This window comes from Aethalodelphis obliquidens, unplaced genomic scaffold, assembly GCF_003676395.1.
Source record: "Aethalodelphis obliquidens isolate GAN/ISIS:26980383/991018 unplaced genomic scaffold, ASM367639v1 scaffold35, whole genome shotgun sequence".
Classification (NCBI taxonomy): Eukaryota; Metazoa; Chordata; class Mammalia; order Artiodactyla; family Delphinidae; genus Aethalodelphis; species Aethalodelphis obliquidens.
Window position 1 is genome coordinate 8,403,865 of NW_020837979.1, and position 18,335 is coordinate 8,422,199.

Sequence of the window (18,335 nt, forward strand, 5' to 3'; positions counted from 1 at the left end):
TAGTAAAATCTGTGGGTTTAGCTCACATTCACTTTATCAAAGATTAGTCTTTAAATATTATCAGTGTTGTTAGAACATTATATTATATCACCTCCAGGCCAGAAGACCCAAATCCTTAAATGCTGAAGAATTCATTTTCCTATAAGTAAGTGGTAGTAAGCCAGAGGAATGGCTCCCACGTGGTCTTTGCCTGTGTAGCCCCAGCCTCCCTAACTCCGAAGAGTTGACTTCAAAACAACCACTAGGATTGTGGGGCAGAGGGTTACAGGGCAGAGATCTGGTCTCCCCTTTTTTTCCAGCTTATACGCTGTAGAAGTGGGTCTGTAGACCTCCAGAAGACTGCATTTTTGGTCAGAGATGCCAGGGAGTGAGAGATGTCGGACACTAAAAGGACTTCAGGAGACCAGGAAAGGCGCAGGGCTCCCTGGTTTAGGATACCAGCTATCCACTGATTCTTTTGTTTTCTGTTTATCAATGTATGTTTACATAACTTAAATGTAATCATCTAAAATAAGCAAAACGTGTTATAGAATCATTGTACCCTCTGTCAGAGTCTGCTTGAGCAGTGCACTCGGCTCAGGGCCGTGGGTGCCACAGTGCACACAGCGGCCTCCAGGCCCTCGGCTCTGGGAAAGCCCTCACCTTGCCCTCAGCTCTCTGCCTCCCCTCTTCCCCCAGACGGGGGCGTGGACCGAGTATAACACTCATGAGCGTGCGTCAGCATCCCAGCTAGCTTTCTGTTCTTCTCTCTTCCAAGGAATCACCTAAATTAAGTTGGCCCTTATCCCTTTTATTCAGAAGCCTTAAAAAAGGCTTCTTGGTGGAGCTCATCTGGTCTAACTTAGGAAAGGATGAGTCAGCAAAAGTAAAGCAGTTGTCTGGCACCTCTTTCCTTAAAAACCAACCAACTCCACAGTGGTGCAGAGTGAAGCTTTGTATAGACAGTCCCCAGCCCCACACTTATAAACGACTTGCTTACAAACAGTTCACACCCACCCAGCTCCACCACCACCACTACCAGAGGTCTGGGTGTCTCTGTCAGGGGAGCCTTTGTTTTTTAAAAGGTGGCGTTTTTAAATAACCCTGTCAGTCAGAAGCAGAGGGCAGACGATTTCTAAAACTGCAGCGTTAATAGTCTCGCCCGTAAACGGTGGATTTTTTCACGTCAGTTTGTTACCCCACCTAAAATTCTATTTATGTGGTGGCTTAACCGAACCCTTCGAGTTTTTGGCTAGCTCTTACACTAATTCCAAATATACTAACACTTTATTATAGAAAAATTGTGAAATATAAAGAAAGAATGAAAATGACCTTTGACCTCCTACCTTATAAAATGTTTGTGAAGAGCCCCTGTTAAAATTCATCTGTGTCACAGACCTACTGGAGAACGGACCTGAGGACACGGGGAGGGGGAAGGGTAAGCCATGACAAAGTGAGAGAGAGGCATGGACATATATACACTACCAAACGTGCATAGCACAGGGAGATCAGCTCGGTGCTTTGTGACCACCTAGAGGGGTGGGAGGGAGGGAGACACGAGAGGGAAGAGATATGGGAACATATGTACATGTATAACTGATTCACTTTGTTATAAAGCAGAAACTAACACACCATTGTAAAGCAATTATACTCCAATAAAGACGTTAAAAAAAAAAAAAGCTATACATTTAAAAAAAAATTTATCTGTTTATGAAGTCATGCTTCACGTACTGTTTTGTCATCTGCTTACCTTCTTTGCAGGGCAGGGGGGTGGGGTTCCGGTGCTGGTGGTGCCGTTGGATCTGGAAAGCCTGACCCGTTCTGACCTCTGCACTCTGGTGTGGACCAGCGTGGTCTGTGCCTGGCCCCGAGCCCAGCAGAAATTGGCCGCCCCCCAGGGAGTGCGAACTTGGAGGGGCAGCGGTAGGAGGAGGAACCTGAAGGGTGGGGCTGGGGGCAGAGCGGCATGTGGGAATCACACGCCTGAGGGCTGGGGCACTCAGGCTGGGGCAGGACGTGCGCTACAGTGGAAAATGCCAGACACGTACCCGTTTTAAGAACATCTGTGTCGACCGGTAAACTTTGTAATATTTTCGATGAAAAGCAAGCTATTGGCTCAGCCTTAAACTGACAGCTTTGCAGCCGTCACCAGGAGCCCGGGGGAGACGCGTGATGATTTTTGGAATTCTCGTCAGGGGCCGCTGGGTTCTGTCAGCTGTGTCCCACCGTTCCCCGGGAAGACGTCCTTTTCCTGGACTGTGTCAGCCCAGCTCCTGCCAGAGGCCTCCCAAGCCTGCGACTTGATCTTGGTGGGCGGCACAGAAGCAGCTTTGTAAAGAAGGTTTTTAGGGTCCATGCATTTCCATCGTTCACCAGGCTACTTTACGTGGGCCATCTCCCCAGTTCATTTCTCCTAGAGATTGCTTCTCTCGGCACATTTTAACGTTTTCTTCATCAGGCTGTGGAAACTCAAAATAGCCCAGCTGCCGCCCACTTTGCCTTGCCGACAGGAAGGTCAGAGCCAATTCATTGTCCTTTTTATATATGTTTGTTATGTTACGCTTACCTCTAAATATTTTAGAAGAAATATACTCTAAATAGATTAATAAAAATAGTATTTAAGTCTTTGTCTAAGATGAACCCTGAGTTCAAGAATAAAGAATATTCATCTCCCCGACTCAGCCTACACCTTAGGCAAGTAAAGCAGCCCTGCTATTCTGCCCTGGGCTCTCGGGGTTCTGTAGGTCACCCAGGAACTTAGCCCTGGTCAGTACACAGTGTTCGCGAGAAAAATGCGTTCAAGGCTTTGAGTAGCAGAACCTTTGGCATTTCTAAGTCTGAGACCCTTCAGAGTCTCCATATTCCGGAGCCGCACAGGCGGTCTAGCTGCCGGGTGAGACTCACTCAGCAGCGGGATGACTGCACTTAGTACCTCCTGAGTGGCTAGTCTGTGCCAACAGCTTCAGACACCTTCTCTGACGCGGGTGTTCCCACCCATTACATACTATTAAACGATGGACCTCAGTTCCTCGTCCGCACTCCGAATAGCAGAGGATAAATCTGCAAGTGCGAGCCTCCTGAAGAGCGCTGGAGGTGCTTGGAACGCGGCCAGCCCTGGGACTGTGGGTGATAGTGCCTCGGGAGGCCAAATGAGTAAAAGAAGGTGTTGAAATTGTAGAGGGATCAGTGACTCCTCCTCTCTGCTCTGCAACAAAGGGCTGCGTTTGAATGTTCCACCTGTGATTGTCTTTCAGTTCTTTAGAGCTACCATATACCGCCCCTTTGGAAAGTAAACAACGTCGAAATCTCCCAACCAAGATTCCTCTTCCAACTACATTGACAAGTGGATCCAAACCACGAAATTCCCAGAAAACAAAAGGTATTTTCATTTTTCATCGTACAGATGCCCTAATGATTCGTTGTGTTGGTAGTTGTGAGTTGGCAGTAATCAGTCAGTAGTTACCAGTCATAGGACGGCTACGGTTGGGTTCTCATCCTCATTAGAAGAGAATGGGTTCTTTGAAATTGGCCCGAAAGAAAGGAACTATCCTCCATAACAGCCTTCTTTTCTGAATTCTGTACAGGTACAAATAAGTTAGTGGACAACAGGCCACCTGCCCTAGCAAAATTCCTCCCAAATAGTCAAGAACTAGGCAACACCAGTAGCTCAGAAGGTGAAAAAGACTCTCCACCGCCAGAGTGGGATTCCGTGCCCGTTCACAAGCCCGGCAGCTGTAAGTATGGTGACCTGGAGCCCACGGGCTCTCCGCACCCACAGCCCACCCAGCTCTGGGCCGGAGAACCGCGGTGGGGATGGCCGGGGCACGTATTGCTTTAGAAGGAGACCCAGTGCTAGTCTGCCGGAGCCGGCTCGCAGCAGCCAGCAAAAGCTGCTGTTCAACAGTCTGCTGGTCGTTAAACTGTTGCAGCTTAATCGGCCGCGGTGGGAGTATTTACACCAGAGAAACCGGCAGACGATCCAGAGGGCTAGTCAGAGTGTAGGGGATGGATGGATCTACGTAGAGCAGTGAATCACCCAAAGTACTGCCTCCTGAAAGCGTCAGCTCAGCAGCCCTTTACCTGACTAGTTTCTCATACGTTTACACTGTAACTGCTTTTTGTAAAAATGCAGTTTATTCCCAGTTTACCCACATCTTTTCCATAAACCTATGTTAGTTCTCTCACTAGCCTCTTGACCTCGTGCCTCCGGTCAGGCCTGCAGGAAATTGTGAAAGTAGCACCATCTCCTAGAAGAGGGTGGAGGTCCTCGCCCTCTAGAAATATAAGACCTGGAACAGAAGATGACGGAGAGCAGCACAGTTGAGGGCCTGGTGGCAGGGCTTGGGGGTCAGTCCCTTAGGGCTGATTTGTCTACACTCACCGAGGTGTCAGAACGGCCTCCGTTTGGCCCATTTGTGCCAAAGGGAAGATGAGGGTTGCGCACCAGGTTTGAGGTGAAGGAGGCTTAGAGAAGAGGGGGTGGTGAGTTGAATGAGGGCGAGGAACTCGGAAACTCGGGTGAGGTGTGCGTTAAACACGCACCTTTGTAAATACATACTGGAAAGAGATGTTCCCTGGGTTAGAACCTGCAGGCCCGTAATTGCTGTGAAACTTTCTGGTGCCTTATAGTACTGTATTTTTGCCTGAGATGAGAGATATAATCCAAAACCCCTGGTCATTCAAGAAGTGTTGAACAAGTCTCTGGGTCGTCCCGGTGGCCCAGCTGATGCCTTCGAGTCCTTGGGTCCCCTCTGAGGTTTCAGCTGGACACTGGTCCTCAGCTTGTACCCTGGGATTGGGGCGGTTCCTGCACAGAGGAAGCTGCGTTCCAGTGCAGGGAATAAATACCATGTGCCCAGGGAGCCGGTTTCATGGCGTTGTCTGGGGCGCAGTGAAGTAAACGCAAGCCGTGCCGGCCTCAGCACTGACACAAGCCCGAGGGGCATCCTGCAGGGAGAGGGTGTGGGCATCAGGTCAGCAAACCCCGGAGCAGGTGAAGAAGGGGTTCTCCACGTAAGCAAGGGTGGGAGCGGGGCGGGTGGAGACGGGTCGGTGGATAGGTGCCAGGACCGTGGGGGAGGGGCAGGGAGAGTCACGGGGCGGGTGCAGCTCCGGAGGTGGGACAACTCCGCCTTCGAAGAGAAGGGTGCTTTGTTTGGCGGTGCGCACCATAGATGTGCGAGGTGGTACCTTTTTCTGATACAAGTTGTGTGTTTCCATTCGGTGATGAGTGCAGAATCAGTATTCTTTTGTGACACTGAGAGTTTTTCTGTTTTAAATTTTTAAAACAGCTGTGCCTTAAAGGGCAGCAGGAATATAGTAGGAGTTCCTATCCTTGTAAACCAGGGACCGGGACCGCACCAGGTGGGCCCACGGAGTGCGGGGGTCATCCTGGAGGAGCTGGGGGTGTTCTCCTGGGGCCGCACCTGCGCAGTTCGGACCTGTGTGGAAGATCAGAGGCTTTCAGGTCCTGGCAGAGCCTCCACCTGCCCGTCCCTGAGGGGCGTGGAGAGGCCTCCTCCCAGCCTGAGGTGTGGGAGGGAGAGGACCGCGCCCTCCGGCAGGGCCTGCAGAACGCAGCCAGGAGGTGGGTCACAACGGTGATTCCGGGAAAGGCCCAGAATGCAGAGAGAGACACGACTTCCCTTTTTTTCTTTAAACAGAACACGTATGACAGCTGTAGGTTTTTCTTGTTAGAAGCACTTGAGTCCTGCATAGCACCAGCTAGAACGCCAGAAGTAACCGAAACTGAAGGGTAAAAATCCAAGTATCACATTGAGACCCTTTGTTTTTAACTTCCAGCTACCGATAGTCTTTATAAACTCTCTCTGCAAACCCTCAACGCAGACGTCTTCCTAAAACAACGCCAGACCTCGCCGCCGCCCAGCTCCCCGTCACCGCCCGCCGCTCCCTGCCCGTTCACGTCCCGGGGCAGCTACAGCAGCATCGTCAACGGCAGCCCCGGCAGGTAGGCCCGCAGCCCCCGCCCGTGCCGCGCTAAGCCGGCGCTGCACCCCGCAGGTGGGAATCCTCGGCGGCCGCAGACGGCCGTCCCTTCTCGCCTCTGCCCTCGGCGGGCTCAGCGCCCTCCCCGCAGCGCCGCCTTCCCACCCGTCACCCGTGCCCGAGGGGCACCAGGGTCACGCTCTAGGCCAGGAGCCAGGAGCACACTCAGCGAGGACTGAAGACCCACAGCAGCTGCGCTGTGGGCAAGGAAGCGGGTCTGCGGGTCGTTCCCTCTGACCTGTGGCGGGACCTGGAGGAGGTCGGAGCCGAGCAGGGAGGGCTCCTCCAGGCAGTGACAGTGACCCCCATGGTGATGACACTCGAGCAGGGGCCGCCTGTTCCCGCACACGCAGCGGCGCCCAGCCCGGCCCACGGCCACCCTGCCCGCGTGGGAAGAGGTGGGAGGCCCCGGGCCTGGTGGGCGCTGGCCGCCGGGGCCCTCGCACGGGGGCTGCTCACCTGCCCGCACGCTCCGCTCCATCCAGCTGCCCGGCATTCCCTCCAGGACGGGGCTGCCTCCTTTCCCGGCCCCCGCCTCTCTCCCGCACCTGGAATTTTACCTTTCTCCCACATTCCTTCCCCTCCCACCCTGTCCCCCCAGGCTACACAGCCTCAGGCCACAGAGCATTTCCTGAGGCCTGGCCAGGCCCTGTGGGCGGCCCAGGGCTGTCCCCGGCTCCCTCGCAGGCCCTGGGACACGTGCCCGGCGGGCCTCCGTGGGGGGCATTGCCCACAAGGACTGAGCGGTTCTCTCCTTGCTTCTTCCATCAAGCGACTCTAAAACGAAGCATTCAAACGGAAGCAAACACAAACTGACAAAAGCAGCCTCGCTCCCGGGCCAGAACGGCAACCCCACGTTTGCTGCAGTCACAGCCGGGTACGACAAGAGCCCAGGTGAGCGGCTTGGCACTGGGAGGCCGGGCACCGCCGGGCCTCGGGCCTGGTGGAGGTACCTGCGGCCTGGAGGTACCTGGCTACTTTGATTGACTCGGAGCCCATTGTTACAGGTGGGAACGGCTTTGCTAAGGTTTCTTCAAGCAAAACAGACTTTTCCAGCAGCCTTGGCGTGTCACACACTCCCGTTGACAGCGATGGCTCAGACAGGTACGTTTGGCCCTTCTTACCAGGGCAGGGCAGGAGGGTTTCCCAGGCCAGTTTAGCATCTTCTATCGTATGTGTGTTTCGAGGCGTTTGCCCCTAGGTGACAAGCAGGTGTTTGTCGGAGGCGGTCAGGAGCCTCTCTGTTGGGTGGGGCAGAGCCCCGAGTGCGAGTGCATGCTCCCACCTGGCTCCCTGACAGGAGGAGGGGCCGCGACATGTTCCGGCCCAGCAGAGAGGGAGACAGACTTGTGTTCCACCTTCTGAGTCTCTTCTGATCCTTCTCCGTTATCATGGTTGTTGTGAAAAGGATGTGATCCGATCATTAGAAGTAGAAGAACAAAAACACACTCGAGAGGAAGGACACGGAACAAATTCTAGGCAGTTTGTTATAAATTATTGGACAGGCCACTTCTCTGACCCAGAGCAACCGCAGTGGCCTGGTGGCATGCAGCGACTGCCTCGGTTCATTTTCCCAGATAAATAACAATGACAATAAGATTATAACTGTCAGTAAGTAGAGTCCCAGTTTTACCTGCTTGACACTAAAAGGAAATTAATCCTAGATTTGAAATAATTTTTTAATAAATCTTCCATTACCAAAAGGGAAACAAGGAAGAAACGCCTCTTTTCTCTGCATGACACTTCCGCTGAGCCAGGCCGTCAGCTCACGACAGGGTAGCCTGGGCTCTGAACTCCTCCGTGCCTCCCTCCTTTGTGTTATGGAAGGTGTTTCCAGTCCCCACTTCTGCCTGTAATACGCGAGCCCCCAGCTGAAGCAGCGCCTCCTGTGTGTGAAGCCACGCGTGAGGGATCTGTCTCCACTAACCACATTTTTGTGTGTTGCATTTTCCTCTTATAACGTTCAGCTCGGGTTTGTGGAGTCCCGTCAGCAACCCCAGCAGCCCTGACTTCACACCCCTCAATTCGTTCTCGGCCTTTGGAAACTCTTTTAACCTAACTGGTGGTGAGTGTTTAACACTAGACCCATGACTAATGAGCCTGTGGACAAGGACGGAGGGAGGATAAGGTCCACTTTCATGCGTGGAGGAAAGTACGATGGTCGTTTAGTGGACATTTTTAAAGGATGCGTTTCCCTGTATCAGTGCAGTCAGGCGGCAGCAGATGGGCCGCCTTCAGGGAAGTGGGTGTCTGTGCTCTCCTGGACGGGGTCTGGCACAGCTGCCCCGGTGTGAGGAGGCCCAGCGAGAGGCCCTCAGAAGGGTCCTCTGTCCGCTCGGCACCCCAGCCCGTAGGTGCGGTGGTCTGCTCGATGCTCTGCGGGTCCCAGCTGGCTCGTGTTGCGCAGAACTGACTTAAGAGCTGCAAGAAAGGATTCTGCGTCTGAGATGTGACTCCTGGCCATGCTGGGGCTCTTTATTTTTCTTGCTGTCCAGAATTAGGGGCAACTGTGTGAATTTCACATTAGCTGTGATCGTGATGTTTGCACTTGACCGTCCAGTGATAGGTGTGGGTGAGGTATTCAGACGGCGTGCTGGGGTCTGGAGAACAGCACCCCGCACCCTCTTTTCCCCGAATGTGGTGGGAGCTGATGGAGGGGGTGGGATGGCTCCAGGTGAGCAGCGGTGGGATGCAGACCCCTGAGGGGATGCCCCACCTGCCCGGGGGAGCACGGCCAGATCCAGCACGGACTTGCCTTTGCTTCCTCACCTCCAGAAGTTTTCAGCAAGCTCGGGTTATCGCGATCGTGCAATCAGGCCTCACAGAGGAGCTGGAACGAGCTGAGCAGTGGCCCCTCATACCTCTGGGACTCTCCAGCGACCGAGCCCAGCCCATCTTGGCCAGCCAGTTCCGGTTCCCCGACCCACACGGCCACAGTGAGTACTGGGCTTGGGCCCCGCCCGCTCACACGTCATCACTGCCGTCGCTGTCCCTTGGGTGGTGCTGACAGATACAAATGACAAACAGCAGCTCGGAAGGCGTGGGTTAGCGCTTTCACCACCTCTGCTGCTGTGTCTTCATTTCTGCCAAAGTGACCATCACTCTTCAGAGCCGTGACGGTCAAGAAGTTAGTTACGGGAGGAACAGCTGAGCAGCTGGGGTTGACGTGTGAATCCTCTCACTTCAGCCTCTCCCGACTGAATTAGACCGCGGGGTGGCGGGTGGCCCGTCTCAGGTCCCACCACCTGCAGAGTCAGACGGTGCCAGAGCTCGGCGCGTGCCTGGTCCCAAGCAGCGCCCGTGTCTCGGCTGGAGCTTGTCTAGAGCATCTGTTTGCTTCTCAGCTAAGTTGTTCTGCAGAGATCGTGCTCTTACCAGGGAAAATGATCACTGGTTTCGGCTTTTACAAATCGTGACAAATATGACCCCACTGTGATGACCTCTTCATCCTCAGGAAAACTAAATTGATTAGATGTGCACGGTTTAATGGTAGATATTTTAGCTTCATAGATTCCAAAGTTTGTCTTCACTTGTAATCATTCTGTCCTCAGTTTTACAGTCATCTTAACCATTCTTTAAAACGGGGTCAGTCACAGGGAGGGGTAGGGGGAAGCTGGGACGAAGTGAGAGAGCAGCAGGGACATATATACACTACCAAATGTAAAATAGATAGCTAGTGGGAAGCAGCCGCATAGCACAGGGAGATCAGCTCGGTGCTCTGTGACTACCTAGAGGGGTGGGAGAGAGGCGCAAGAGGGAGGGGATATGGGGACATATGTATACGTATAGCTGATTCACTTTGTTATACAGCAGAAACTAACACACCATTGTAAAGCAATTATACTCCAATAAAGATGCTAAGAAGAAAAAAAAACGGGGTCGGTACCTGTTGAGACTTTGCAGGCCGTTATTTCTGGTGCAGCCTGTCCAGCTCCTCCCTGGGTGCACAGGTGGCAGGGCCAGCTCCTGAGCACACCGCTGAGGCCACAGAAGCGGGCGGCTGGACTCGGCCCCCCGGCTGTGCCTTGCCGCCCCTTCTTTAAAACATCAGAACCGTGCGCCCAGACTCTGAGGTGGCTTCATGTATAAAACATTTGTTTTAAAATAAAGTGAAAGAACCGTGCGGTCTAGCCCATCCTTAGCATAACCGTCGCCGCTTTACCACCTGCCTGCCTCCCTCGAGCCTGACGCTCCCCGTCGTGTTGTGTTTCGTCAGCAGATCCTCGGCAGCACCAGCAGCCTGTGGTCCTCCACTCCGTTCAGCAGCTCGATCTGGTCCAGCAGCCTGCACAGCACCCTCCCCTTCACCAGCCCTGCCAACGCGCTGCCGAGCATCAGCCTCATGGGCCCCGAAAGCCCCTCCGCTCCTCACACACCCTCCGCCGCCAGCCCCGCCGACGACCTGGGCCAGACCTACAACCCGTGGCGGATATGGAGCCCCACCATCGGAAGGAGGAGCTCCGACCCCTGGTCCAATTCGCACTTCCCTCATGAGAATTGAAATTAGGCAAAAAGAAAACGAAAAAAAGTGGGGGCCCCTCGTCTACATCATGATGTGCCCATTTTCGAGACATCTTTTTAAGGCTCTTTCTTACCGCTAGAGCTTCCCAATCCCCACCCTCATCTTTGCAGAACAGACTCAAGCAGGGCAGGCTTGTACCACTCGCTTCTTTCAGATCTTTCTTGCAATTATGATAATATGAGATTTGCTGTTGTGCTTTTAGAGAAAAGTCTGGACTCAGCCACAAACTCTAATAAGACCTGTACATCTGAAAACCTTAACTGTTATCAAGTTTCCACCACTTGTCTTCTTCCATTCTTTATTTATCTGTATGAACACAAATTTGACATTACAGCTAAGGAAATAACTTGAGTTGATTCAGAAGTCCTGGCATGTGACAATTTTATTAAATTACCAAGTTTGGTTTTTAATAATTTCACAATATTATGCGCCAAGATCTAATTTTAAAAACGTATGAGGACTTTGTGCTGAAAAATAGAGTATTTTTTTAAAATAAGGCTGTCTCGGTTTAAAAGCAGATTACAGAAATGTAAGTCAACTTTAAGAACAGTGAATGAATGTAAAAACATTCGGTTGAGACCATACACATTTTCTGTGCTGTTTGTACTTGAGGTATGTAACATTTGTATACCTGAATTTATTTTAAAGATAAACTGAAATGCACATAGCCAAGTCTTGAGATACAAGATTGAATGTGTATTTCTTAAAAATACAACTTTGTGTTGTACTTTGAAATAAATGATGCTTTTTTCAAAAGCCTTGAATTGTTGTCTTTTTTTTTTTTTTTTTTTACACACAGATGCATGTATTTAGATTCTCTCACACCAAAGTAAGTCATTCTGTCATTGCCTTATCCTGTGGAGTTGGACTTAACCGTGGCTAGAAGCACTGTGGTCTAATTAAATTCTGATTATTTCCATAGTATTCCCTAAAGGCCCTTGATAGGGACTTCCCTGGTGGCGCACTGGTTAAGAATCCACCTGCCAATGCAGGGGACACGGGTTCAAGCCCTAGTCCAGGAAGATCCCACATGCCGCGGAGCAGCTAAGCCCGTGCGCCACAACTACTGAGCCTGTGCTCTAGAGCCCGTGAGCCACAACTACTGAGCCCACGTGCGACAACTACTGAAGCCCACGCGCCTAGACCCCGTGCTCCATAACAAGAGAAGCCACTGCAATGAGAAGCCCACGCACTGCAACAAAGAGTAGCCCCCGCTCGCCGCAACTAGAGAAAGCCTACACACAGCAACAAAGACCCAACGCAGCCAAAAATAAATAAATTTATATTAAAAAAAAAAAGTGCCCTTGATAGAAAAAAGTTCACACATCTTAAAAGAAGCATGTTGACCCTTTTCCAATTTCAAAACTCCCACAGCTTCTGCAAGTGGTGCCTGTAGAGACCATACAGATACCAGGCAAGTTCCATGGGCAGTTTGGTTTAATCTCTCAGAAAGTGTTGCCTGCTCCAGCTGCCTTTACTCATCCTCCTTTTTCCAATCTATAAAGCCAGTCTTTGCTGGGTAACCAGAGACGCCAAACATAAATGTTCTGTTTGAAGTCAGTTACACGATGAAGAAATCCACCTGTCCAGCTCAGAGTGGTTTAGTTGAAGCATCGTACAGAGAGATTTTAAGTCTGACCTTTTCTCTGCTTTGCAGCAAAGCTCAGCAGAACCAGCCCCATCGCTTTCCCAGCCTATGCTCTGCCTGAGACTTGGGAAACCAGCTTCCTGTCCACTCAGAGCTCCGGCGCGTCGGCCTCATGGCAGACCTGGGCCTCGTACAGTCTCACTAGCAGGGGCTCCTGTGTGCAGTTGCAGAACCGAGACATAAATTTAAGGCTTGGGATTTTCTTTGTACACCAGAGCAGTTCATGAGGTGACAAAGCCACTGAACAGCTGAGCTTCATATAAACCCTCATTTACAAAATAAAAGATTTTGTTGGCAGACTTTACCTCAGTCAGATGATCTCAGAGATCCTAAACTCGCTCCTTTGGAAGAATCACCTGAAACTCCCAAACGCCTTCCTGCTTTCACCCCACAGGACCCTCATCTGCAGGCTTGAGAAACACCATACACCTGGAAAAGGGGAAAAAAATACAAACAGGTTTCTGCTGTTACCTGGGTTTTCCAGATAACTCTTAGGGCAGGTATTTGAGAGGCAACATACTCACCAACCAAACCTGAAGCTTTGACGGGATTCAGCCTAACAATTTCTAGTGGAAAAACTGGTTAGCCCAAGAGTTTGCTTTGTACTAGGCCAAGGTTGAATTTAAAAGCTATATATATAGCTTTAAAAGATATCCATTATTTTATTTAAATACAACGTATATAAAAATATAAATATATTATAAATTTTTATACCTTTATAAATAGTATTTATATTACATTACTACAATTCATGAAGACAATATGTTAACAAAATTTTAAGGTCCAGATTAACTTTAAAACCTTAGACCTAAATTAATCTTTAACTATTTGTTACAGTTTTTGAAAAGAAAAAACTGGTACAAAAAATTTTAATTTACCCTTATTTCTTAAAATATCAGTTGAGTAACAAAATATGCAAATGATTTTGGATGATAATATATTTTTACCAGCTCAAAATTTTAAAGTAATATGAGTACTCATAAGATATTTGACAGTTTTTATACTTCTGTCTAGAAGTCTCATGTCTAAAGAAAAAAGGACAAGTTGATTACTGTTGTAAGTCATAATTAACACAGATAGTTATACTGGGTACAGTAATTGCAGACACATTCGGGTTATATGCACAGGATAATTTTGGGTGGGCCAAAAGGTGCCTTCGGTTTTTAAGTAAAAATAAAAGACATATTTTTCATTTCACCAAGAACTTTATTGAACAACGTATTCACCGTTTTGTTCTACTACCTTCTACCATTTTTCAGGCAACTTCATAATTCCATCTTCCCAAAACTTTTCATCTTTTTGAGCAAAGAACTGTTCCAGGTGCCTTTTACAGTCTTCCAGGGAACTGAAATTTTTTCCATTAAGAGAATTCTGTAAAGACCGAAATAAATGGAAATACAAAGGTGCAATGTCTGGTGAATATGGCGGAAGAATCAGAACTTCCCAGACGAGCTGCAACAGTTTTTGCCTGGTCATCAGAGAAACATGTGGTCTTGCGTTATCCTGATGGAAGATTATGCATTTTCTGTTGACTAATTCTGGACCCTTTTCATCGAGTGCTGCTTTCAGTTGGTCTAATGGGAGTGGTGGTTTTCCAGAAGGAGCTCATAATAGAGTCCCTTCCAACCTCACCATATACTCAACATCACTTTCTTTGGATGAAGACTGGCCTTTGGTGTGGTTGCTGGTGGCTCATTTCACTTGCCCCACGATCTCTTCCGTTCCACATTATTGTGCAGTATCCACTTTTCATCACCCATCACAATTTGTTTCAAAAACAGAATATTTTCATTACATTTAAGTGGAGAATCACATGTAGAAATACGGTCAAGAAGGTTTCTTTCACTTAACTTATGTGGAACCCAAACATCAAAGCCATTAACATAACCAAGCTGGTGCCAACGATTTTCACTGCTTGATTTGGATATTTTGAGCATGTCCGCTATCTCCCGCGTGGTATAATGTTGACTGTTCTCAATTAATGTCTCGATGTGATCCGCTATCAACTTCAGCTGGTCTACCCGACTGTGGAGCATTGTCCAGCGAGAAATCTCCAGCACAAAACGTCACAAACCACTTTTGACACATTCAATCAGTCACAGCACCTTCTCCATACACTGCACAAATCTTTTTTTATGTTTCAGTTGCATTTTTACCTTTCTTGAAATAATAACGCATAATAGGCTGAAAATGTTGTTTTTCTTCCATCTTCAATATTAAAATAGCTACACAAAAATTCACCAATTTTGATACCTTGTTTTAAATGCACATTGATATGACAGCTGTCACACACAATCTAACAAAACTGTTTCGAATGAAGTTAAAGACAACTAAGTGCTACTACAGGCATCTTACGGAAAAAAACAAACCAACCTTTTGACCAACCCAATATTTTCTTCATTTCCTTTTTGGCTTGTTCATTGTCATTGTGTAGAAATACAACAAAGTTTTGTGTGTTAATCTGTATCCTGCAAGTTTGCTGAACTGGTTTATTATCTCTCAAAGGTGTGTGTATTTGTGTGTGTGTGTGTGCGTGTTTCCAATTTGGAAATTTTCATTTCTTTTTCTTGCCTAATTTATCTGGCTAGTAAGTCCTGTCCAATGTAGAATAAAAGTGGCAAGACTATACATCATTGTCTTGATACTGATAGGAGGAAAGTTTTCAGTATTTATTTATTTAGGCTGTGCTGGGTCTTAGTTGCGGCACATGGGACCTTCATTGTGGCATGCAGGGGCGGGATCAAACCTGGGCCCCCTGTGTTGGGAGCACGGAGTCTTACCCACTGGACCACCAGGGAAGTCCCAGGTTTCAGTCTTAAACCATTAAGTATGATGTGAACTGTGGATTTTTCATAGATGTTCTTTGTCAGAGGAAGTTCCTTTCTACTCATAGTTTGTTGAATGTTTCTATCATGAAAGGTGCTGGATTTTTGTCAAATGCTTTTCATCTATTAAAATGATCATGTGGATTTCTTTCTTTATTCTGTTGATGTGGTGTATTACACTGATAGATTTTGTATGTTGAATCAACCTTGCATCCCTGGAATATATCTCACTTGGTCATGATGTATAATCCTTTTAATATACTGCTGGATTGGTTTGCTATGTTTTTTGTTTGTTTTGAGGATTTTTGCACCTATATTAATAAGGGATATTGGTCTACAGTTTTCTTTTCTTGTGATGTCTTTGGCTTTGGTTTCAGGGTAATAGTGGTCTCAAAGAATGAGTTAAGTATTCTTTGCTCTTTTTTGAAAGTTTTAAAAGAATGTTAGTTTTTAACAAATGGGAGCTAATTAAACCTAAAAGCTTTTGCACAGCAAAGGAAACCATAAACAAGACAAAAAGACAACCCTCAGAATGGGAGAAAATATTTGCAAATGAAGCAACTGACAGGATTAATCTCCAAAATATACAAACAATTCATGCAGCTCAATATCAAAAAAACAAACACCCCAATCATAAAATGGCCAGAAGACCTAAAGAGACATTTCTCCAAAGAAGACATACAGATGGCCAAGAGGCACAAAAAGATGCTCATCATCACTAATTATTAGAGAAATGTAAATCAAAACTACAATGAGGTATCACTTCACACCAGTCAGAATGGCCATCATAAAAAAAAAAAATCTACAAACAATAAATGCTGCAGAGGGTGTGGAGAAAAGGGAATCCTCTTGCCCTGTTGGTGGGAATGTAAATTGATACAGCCACTATGGAGAAGAGTATGGAGGTTCCTTTAAAAACTAAAAATAGAATTACCATATGACCAAGCAATCCCACTGCTGGGCATATACCCTGAGAAAACCTTCATTCAAGAAGACACATGGGGCTTCCCTAGTGGCACCGTGGTTGGGAGTCCGCCTGCCGATGCAGGGGACACAGGTTCGTGCCCCGGTCCGAGAGGATCCCACATGCCGTGGAGCAGTTAGGCCCCTGAGCCATGGCCGCTGAGCCTGCGCGTCAGGAGCCTATGCTCCGCAACGGGAGAGGCCACAACAGTGAGAGGCCCGCGTACCGCAAACAACAACAACAACAACAACACATGCACGGGAATTCCCTGGTGGCACAATGGTTAAGAATCTACCTGCCAATGCAGGGGACACAGGTTCGAGCCCTGGTCCGGGAAAATCCCACATGCTCTGGAGCAAATAAGCCCGTGCGCCACAACTACTGAGCTTGCGCTCTAGAGCCCGTGAGCCACAACTACGGAGCCCATGTGCCACAACTACTGAAGCCCACGCACCTAGAGCCCGTGCTCTGCAACAAGAGAAGCCACCGCAATGTGAAGCCCATGCACTACAACGAAGAGTAGCCCCATGTGCAGCAACGAAGACCCAATGCAGCCAAAAATAAATAATTTTTTAATTAAAAAATTAAAACTTTAAAAAAAAGGCACATGCACCCCAGTGTTCACTGTAGCACTATTTACAATAGTCAGGACATTGAAGCAACCTAAATGTCCGTCAACAGAGGAATGGATAAAGAAGATGCGGTACATATATACAATGGAATATTACTCAGCCATAAAAAGAAACAAAATTGAGTTATTTGTAGTGAGGTGGATGGATCTAGGGTCTGTCATACAGAGTGAAGTAAGACAGAAAGAGAAAAACAAATATCATATACTAACACATATAGGTGTAATCTAAAAAAATGGTATAGATGATCTTATTTGCAAAGCTGAAATAGAGACACAGACATAGAGAACGAAGGGTGGGGTGGGATGAATTGGGAGATGGCGATTGACATATATACACTACTGATACCATGTATAAAATAGATTACTAATGAGAACCTACTGTATAGCACAGGGAACTCTACTCAATGCTCTGTGGTGACCTAAATGGAAAGGAAATCCAAAAAAGAAGGGATATATGTATACGTATAGCTGATTCACTTTGCTGTACAGTAGAAACACAACATTGTAAAGCAACTATACTCCAATAAAAATAAATTAATTTTTAAAAAAAGAATGTGTTCGTTTTTCTTTGACTATTTAGTAGAATCATCAGTGAAGCTAGTTGGACCAGGGCTTTTCTTTGTTGGAAGTCTTCAATCTCTTTACTTGTTAGAAGTCTATTCAGAATGTCTATTTCTTCTTGAATCAATTTGGTAGTTTTATGTGTTTCTATGAATTTATCCATTTCATCTAGGTTATCTAATTTGTTGACATACAGATATTCATAGTATTCTCTTATATTGCTTTTTATTTCTGTAAGGTTGGTAGTAAGGTCCCCACTTTCATTCCTAATTTGACAACATTCTAACAGCACTGAATCTGCAGCAAACCTCCAAATCATAGACATACCCTCCAATGACCTACTCAGAGGTCAAGTCCTGTAATAGGTTCTTTTTCACACACTATTGCTGGAACACAACAAGGTTCACAATGGAGTGTATTCTCCCTCATCAACAAAGCGTATGCTCAAATTGTACAACTACAAGGATGCTCCTGGTGGTCTTTGGCTGAAGGGCATCGAGAAGTGGAATATACAGTGGGTACAGGGACTGTGGAGTTGGTCTGGACTGGATTTCAATCCCAGCTCTGCAGTGAACATTTGCCACACTCACTACTGCTCTCTTCACCTTGGTTGCCCAACATGAATACAGGACCGTCCTATCTCAGAGGAGGTGGGGAAAAACAAATGAGGTGAGGCCAAAAACATTATAAGTAAATGGTGCCTGTTCCAGATACTGCAAAGATAGTACTGAGAGCTGCCATACACCCCAGTATTTATATCGTACATCATTTATATCTTACATTAGGATGGTAATTATAATTATTGGTATAATTAAGGAACCAATATTGAGACATTATTATTATTAACTAACGTCCATATTTCATTCTTATTTCCTTAGATTTTACCCAGCGTCCTTTATCTGTTCCAGGATGCCAGCCAGGATTCCATATTACATGTAGTCATCACGTGTCCTTAGGTTTCTCTGGGCTGTGACACGTTCCCTGACTTTCCTTGTTTTTTATGACCTTGACAATTTTGTGAATACTGGTCAGGCATTCTATAGAATGTCCCTAAATTTGGATTCTTCTGATGTTTTTCTCATGATTAGACTGGGGTTATGTGTTCTTGGGAGGAACACTACAGAGGTATACTGCCATTTTCATTATGTTATATGAAGTGTATATACTATTAACATCCCTTATCACTGTTGATCTTGGCC

General features: G+C 47.5%; 1 protein-coding gene across 8 annotated transcripts in view; it reads left to right on the plus strand.

Annotated features, from left to right (window-relative positions):
* Window positions 1-11,266, plus strand: part of TMEM131 (transmembrane protein 131) — a 192,050-nt gene extending 180,784 nt beyond the window's left edge. For 4 of the 8 annotated variants that reach the window (XM_027128902.1, XM_027128905.1, XM_027128908.1 and 1 more), the window contains 8 exons: window positions 3,234-3,358; window positions 3,564-3,713; window positions 5,782-5,947; window positions 6,758-6,879; window positions 6,993-7,089; window positions 7,953-8,050; window positions 8,761-8,921; window positions 10,202-11,266. In XM_027128902.1, the coding sequence (XP_026984703.1) occupies window positions 3,234-3,358; window positions 3,564-3,713; window positions 5,782-5,947; window positions 6,758-6,879; window positions 6,993-7,089; window positions 7,953-8,050; window positions 8,761-8,921; window positions 10,202-10,486 (1,204 nt within the window). In that variant the 3' untranslated portion in view covers window positions 10,487-11,266. The remainder of the gene's footprint in view (window positions 1-3,233; window positions 3,359-3,563; window positions 3,714-5,781; window positions 5,948-6,757; window positions 6,880-6,992; window positions 7,090-7,952; window positions 8,051-8,760; window positions 8,922-10,201) is intronic. The other 4 variants (XM_027128903.1, XM_027128904.1, XM_027128906.1 and 1 more) reach the window with 4 other exon arrangements.
* Window positions 11,267-18,335: the final 7,069 nt, after the last annotated feature.